The sequence below is a fragment of the Haplochromis burtoni genome, unplaced genomic scaffold (assembly GCF_018398535.1).
Source record: "Haplochromis burtoni strain Fernald_Lab_line unplaced genomic scaffold, NCSU_Asbu1 Contig_70, whole genome shotgun sequence".
Classification (NCBI taxonomy): domain Eukaryota; kingdom Metazoa; phylum Chordata; class Actinopteri; order Cichliformes; family Cichlidae; genus Haplochromis; species Haplochromis burtoni.
In genome coordinates this window covers 2,059,644-2,066,240 of record NW_024582431.1, presented here as the reverse complement: position 1 = coordinate 2,066,240, position 6,597 = coordinate 2,059,644, and the positions used below count along the sequence as shown (strand labels likewise).

At 37.4% G+C, this 6,597-nt stretch overlaps 1 protein-coding gene across 1 annotated transcript; it reads right to left on the bottom strand.

Annotated features, from left to right (window-relative positions):
• Positions 1–4,237: 4,237 nt before the first annotated feature.
• cep20 (centrosomal protein 20) lies at positions 4,238–6,394 on the bottom strand. Its single transcript, XM_005924951.2, has 4 exons — positions 6,288–6,394; positions 5,386–5,583; positions 5,041–5,125; positions 4,238–4,710 (listed from the first exon to the last, which is right to left on the bottom strand). The coding sequence occupies exons 1-4, from the start codon at positions 6,313–6,315 to the stop codon at positions 4,602–4,604; spliced, it is 420 nt and encodes a 139-aa protein (XP_005925013.1). The 5' UTR covers positions 6,316–6,394; the 3' UTR covers positions 4,238–4,601.
• Between the last annotated feature and the right edge of the window lie 203 nt (positions 6,395–6,597).

Here is a 6,597-nt window from a genome sequence, read left to right as displayed (position 1 = left end):
ACTACATTAAAATACCCCGAAAAATAATCAAGCCTATGTAACACAGCAAGGTTCATTCTACATCTTGGTTATGAGTCTACCATAAGCACATTATTCAGATTAATAGACCGATTAACTCAAATTCTCACACACTAGATATTTTAGTGTCAGTGATACTGTGTTAAATTAAATAATAACTTGTTTTTTATTAATTAAAATGAGATCATGTGTATAAAACTAGATAACTAAACCTTGATATTTTAAAAGTAACTGCCGTTTTTTATTAAAAAATATAAAAGAAAACGTGTAATAGTATAACCTTACCAAAGGGAACATCCTCTCCTCTCCCTCCTGTCCAAAGAATTAGTTCAATTACTTTACATTCTTGTAAATGGACAAGCCAAATGTGTGTTTGTAGGTAAACAGCATGGCTCAACTTGAATTTATGTGTTTATTCTTTATGCATCATGACAGATTTTAGGAACATTTCATGACTTGATTTGTTGTTTCCATTAATTGAATCATAAAAGCTGGACCCACAATAAACACCGAAGCCGAATAATTGGTTCAATTTGAGTCTAATCTTAAAAACATGCTATCACTTGCTGTCTTAACTAATTTCTTTGGAAAGAGTTGGTTCAAAAATATTTAGTAATTCAGCACTAATCAAGCCAAGTGTTTATTGGGCGCTTTGAATCATAATTAACTGTTGTTATCAGTTTGTATGTTCTCTCTATGTCTGTGTTTCTTCCAGGTGTTCCAGTTTCTACTGTTTAAAGACATGCATGTTAGGTGATGTATGTGTTATTCTACAATGGCTGTAGGAGTGGATGTGTGGGATGGAGTTGTCTTCTGTTTGTGGCAGTACATTTTCAATATAATAAAAATGTATTTCTATGTACTTTCCCTGTAGAAAAACCTTTTTAACATAATTTACAGGTGTCATGTTTCAAAGAATTTATTCAAAGGCAATCAAGAAAGTCTTTACAATTTAGACAATTTAACTGCAGTCTAATAAAATATTATTTCAAATTGCAATCTGGGCTTTTACCTCCTTATTTTGTATTATTTATTTCCACACACCTCTGAGTTGAATCTAATAAGGCTAAACAGTGGGAAAAAATGAACAGGAATCATAATTATAAAACTGTGTGCTTCACTCCTACACGTTCTAGGGTTTAAAGATTATGCAATGCGTTCCCACTCCTCATAAGGAAAACCAGCTGTCCCCTGCATAGGAATCCCCTTTTACTGTAACCTCCCTGGAGAGTTTCCCACCAGTACATAACTCATAATTCGCATAATGAATGTGAGTTTCTTTGTGTGTGTGTGTGTGTGCACATCCCATCTTTCTGTTGCTACACACACAGCAAACAGCTCCTCCCCTGTCCTGCTGCATCCCTCCTGTGTGCAGCTTCTTTCCAATGGAACTTCCTTTATAAGGACACTTTTCTGTTTGTCCCGGTAAATCAAACTGCTGGTTGATAACTGCGCCAGAGACATAGCATTGTGTTCGTGTGTGTCTGTTTGTGTAAAAACTGATGACAGACCTAAGACCAACATTAAGGGCCTTCAGGTTCCCTCTGGCCAACATCAAGGAGATGGGGTGGCATTCGTGGAAAAGGACCATGGGTTGAAAAAATCAGCACAGACAGGCAGTGGGAGGGATGAAGAGTGAAGAGGAGGGAAAGAGGAACAGATACACTGAACAGAGAAGTTGCAGTGTGTGCCATATAAGGAGAATGGCGTCTGTATGGAATCTCTGCAGCTTTCTGTGTTACTTTCAAAGTCTAGCACAGGCAACCACCCCAAGCTCCAGTGACTAAATATGGTTCAATAGCAACAGGGCTGTTCAAACAAAGTTACTCCTATGGCTCCAAACTCTAACTCCATTTACCTGCAGTTAGCTGTGACAGACAACTGGTTTATAGCTTCTGTTTAGTGCACACAAGAGAAAGACTTGTTATTTTCTTGTTATTTTTAGTGAGATAAAATATGAAATTAACAATTTGCAGCTTGAGGCTAATGCCTTTGAAATAAGTACACAGAGACTTGGGATTCCCTCTGAACTAAACAGTGTATAACAGGATCATTTTCCAGAATAAGAGCCATAATAATGGATGAAGGTAGAAGGAAGGATTATTATTTATTTGTATTGAAAGTTAATCTGTTCTAAACTTTGTCCTGACACACCTTTAAGGAGGAGACAGCGGGAGTGAACATGGATTTAAACCTCTGAGTGAATGATGGCAAAATCCCACTCCAAATGAAATAAACCTAAGCAGGATTTTCACTTAGAAATCAAATGTTAATCATCTGTATTTTATTTACACACAGCAAATGAATTAACACGCAGCAAGTGAATTCAAACAGGTCACTGTTTATAGTAAACCAGCCAGAATGGCTAAAGCAATTGAGCACGTACATGTGGAGGATTCCCTCGAAGCAATAAAAACAAAACGAGGTGTCATATTAAGATCTCGTACATACAGCATGTTTCATGTGTATTTTTTCTTCATCCTCATGTCCATAGATGGTCATCTATTGGAGAGAAAACATGTTTATGGATATGTTTGACCCCCAAGGAATGCAATTGCATTCTAATTTAAGCACAGAGGCAAACGTCAGTTCAGTCTGCAGCAGTCAAAGGATCACTGCATTTAACACTATTTATACAGCTGCCTGTTTTGCATACAACTAATTTATACAGTGGAGAAGAAATGCTACCAATTATGGGGCAAGCTGCCAATTGAACAATCATGTCATTGTTCAACTTCAGGAGCTTGTAAAGCCATTTTAAAGAGAATGGACATATCAGATGTCAGTGAAGTAGGTATTTGAGTACCTCAGCTTTAAGGAAAAATCAGGTTTGTTTTTGTAAAACCATGTAAATTCAGACATTTTCAGACGAACAAAGACATAGCGCTATTTTCATTTGATACTAGGAAACAATAAATTAGGACACCGTAGACAGTTAAGCTCTTCAACAAGCTGCACTAAAGGTACATCAATCATTTTGTGGCCAAATTCAAGATAATACACCATGTGCTCAGTATTATCACTTCACTGTTTCAGTGGATGAATCTGAGACCTATGATGAGCAGAAACAAATGTGTATAACCTAAAAATAACTTAGACGTAGAGCAGGTTACAAATGGTTTAAACAGTGCAACTAAGTGCCCAACATCAGTAATCAGGATAAGAAATAAAAGGCTGCCTCAGTAGATAATCACTTCCAGAAACTTAGGGCTTTAAGTTTGAGATAAAAATGTCAAGTTCCTTAAAACGGTGAGAAACTATGTGAAAAGCTTGATGCAGTGCATAATTAGCGTGGGATCTGGGCTACACACAGTATACACATAGATATAATTAAGTTTTATTGATTTACTGTTGGTGTTTTGTGGTCTTTGGGGTCAGATAAAATAAAATTATCAAGGTAAGAAGGACCTCATTGCCTTTTCTCTTAAGCTGCAGCAAGCAAATGAGAAAAAGAAGTAAACATGAAAGAGAGAAGCTACAGAATAAAGTCTGGAAGATGCATTATACCTTAGTTTAGGTTCATTTATATAAGCAACTGAAGGGCACAGCTTTGGATCATGGGTGGGTTTAGTTTCACACAATACAATGACCACTAAAACAATCACAGGAAAGTGTTATTTTGGTCAACGTTGAGGAGCAGCTACTTTAATCACCCTATGATGAAAACTGTAAAAGAGAAAGTGCTTGCATTCACAATGAATAAGTCTTGTAAATTTGGAAAAGCCTGCAACATTTCATATCAATGTACAAGCTGTATGATCGCCTCAGAGGCCTGTTTAATGCATGCAGCTTAATTAAAGTGCACTTGCTGTGGTCTCTGCTATATTTGCAACTTTTATGCTCAAGGTCCTGCTCTCAATATCTTCAATGTTGTAAGGTCTTTTAGGACCTGTTACAGTGTAACATGTCCATCCATTCATCTCCTTAGCTGTTTATCTAATTCGGGGATGCAGTGAGGCCGGATTCTATCGTAGCAGAGTGTGAGATGTGGTGTGTATGCTGGGTAGGACACATGCGAGCACAGGGAGGCCCCAGTGAACCAGACCAACCAACAAGTCAAACCCAGTACTGTTGGTCTGCATGTTAGAAATGATTGGCTGCATAAGACTGAAAAAATAGGAAAGTTGTTTAATCCTATGAAAAAAGCAGACTTCAGTTTTGTCTGTGGTGACACTGCCACCATATGGTGGAGAATGAGATCAGCAATTGCAGTTGGTGAATAAAAATAAAGATTTTATTATTTTTACACTGTTAAAAATCAGTCAAAAAATATCAGATATTTACAAAATGAAACACCAAATACATCACAAATGTAATCTCAATCCTTTAACTCAACTATGACAAAAACAATTAGGATTATTAATTATTAGGGTTACACTGTGACTAATATAAATAAAGTGTTGAAGTCTGATAATAAATTCAAAATGTAAAAAAGGCCACAAAGAACATTTGGCTTTTTATAACAAAGACACAAAGATTACTGAGCTAACAAGACCTTACAGACTTTACGCTGTAAAGGCTTGAATAACTACAAGGACAGAGGCGAGATACAACATAGTAAGTCACTGCTGTATCATCAAACTTTAGGCATCAGTTCCAGGAGTGTTAATGGCAGCAGCGCCTCGCAGAAACACCTTCCCTCCCTTATTACTGCTGTTCACAAAGTGGGACACTAAGCCATATAGAAGAGGTCTGCAAAATAAAAAAACAAAAGAATTGTAATTAAGTTTTCATTAGAGAAGGAAAATAGGTGACTGATAGTAATTATTTTAAATTGTACGCCTTTCCGTTTTTACTGGCGGTACATGGAGATAAGTGCTAATTTATTTGTTTTGTTTTTTTAAATTAGAATAAATTCCCAAGTCATCAAGCCAGTGCACAACTATGATGAGGATTCATGGGGACACTGTCAAATTGTTACGCCCACTCTGAACATTCCCCAAAGAGTTCAGCTAATTTTTGAACATTATGTTCAGGAGCAGAATGTACTGGTATTTCTTAAATCCTGCTTTCTACACTTACATTGACTTGGAGCTTGGATCCTCAGTGACTTTCAGCTCATTCGCCAGGAACTGTCTGTCCAAAGGAACTTCGGGTTGGCCCGACTCTGAGAAAACAAACAGCGCTAAAAAATATTCACTTTTCTCAACAATAGTTGCTGGTTATGACAGCCACTGTCTTGACCAAGTCTACATAGTTGAGTCCACTGAGTTGCTGCCATGTGATTGGCTGATTATACATTTGTGTTGACAAGCAGCGTAGGTAATAAATCATAATCATAATAATAGTAGTTACAGTTCTTAAAGTTTGTAAAAAAATAAATTAATTAAAAAATGTTGAGCTTGCACTTTTTTTGACCTCACCCACCTGCAGTCAGCACAGACGCTGTGTATCTGTACTTGTTGAACTCCAAGTACTCCCTGATGAGCTCGTTGATGATCAGGTTTTCGTGGGACAGGGGAGGTCGCGGTTCACGCTGGTCATCCAGGGCGCTGAACACCTCCGCCCGGATGCGAGCCTTCAGCTGGCCCAGCACACCGCGAGACTCCAGCGTTTCCCTCAAAGCTAAAATATTCACATTTTTAACACAGCAAAAAAAGGATAATAGATTGGAAAACTAAACAACCCCTATGGGTACAACGAATCTGTTTGGTCAGTAAATTTAGCTAACGAATGTAAGCGGGATGTTTTTGTACGACGTACACCGTACAAAAATTTACCAATTTAACATATTCTTGGTATTTTTAAAGCTATAGACCGCTTCGATAACAACTCATATTCATGTCAATATCTTCACAACACACTCTTTAAATCGTAGTAATTCTCAACCATTAATCTGTTCTTATTTTTATGAAAATGTTTATTACATGTCCTCCCCCTATGCTAACTAGCCTAACTCTGAACTAGCTGGCTAGCAGCTGTTAGCGCTGGCGAGCAGCGAAAATTTCATGAAAAAATATAGATCGAATAAAGTATATTACGTGTTTAGCTATGCCGAATCGAATTATAGGTGTTAACAATAAAGGCAGCAATGGGTTGATTCATCCTGAAAATATCCCTAAAACCACTGCCATTTAGGTAACTGACTTATTAAACTTTTGAATGGAGGCTGGTAAGGATGTTTCTGTGTTTTATAGTTTGCCAGTGTTCGTAGCTTTTCGCTAGCTTGTAAAATAACATCTACAATTATGTGGGTTGATCTGAGATCGTATTAGGATACTAGTTAGGAAACAAAATAATGAATTATGCTAATGGAGGTGAGCTCTTACCGCACTTCAGTTCAGTGATGGTCGCCATCGCAACGAGTGTTCCCCACCTTATCCAAAAATAGCGCCCCAACAGGTGGCGAAAGACAACTCAGGAAGATAACACGAGAAGACGTAAAAAAAATCATAATTTTTATGGAAGACCACATTATGTACAAGTGTATTTTTACTGTGATTTTTGGGGGGGTTTGAAGGACAACATGGCTGAGCTTTAGAGGTGCATTTGGTTCAAAGTTCTAAAGCACAAGGCAATGAAATGATTGACCATATCATAAATATTATTGAAGTGAGCAGAGCATTCAAAAGCATTCGC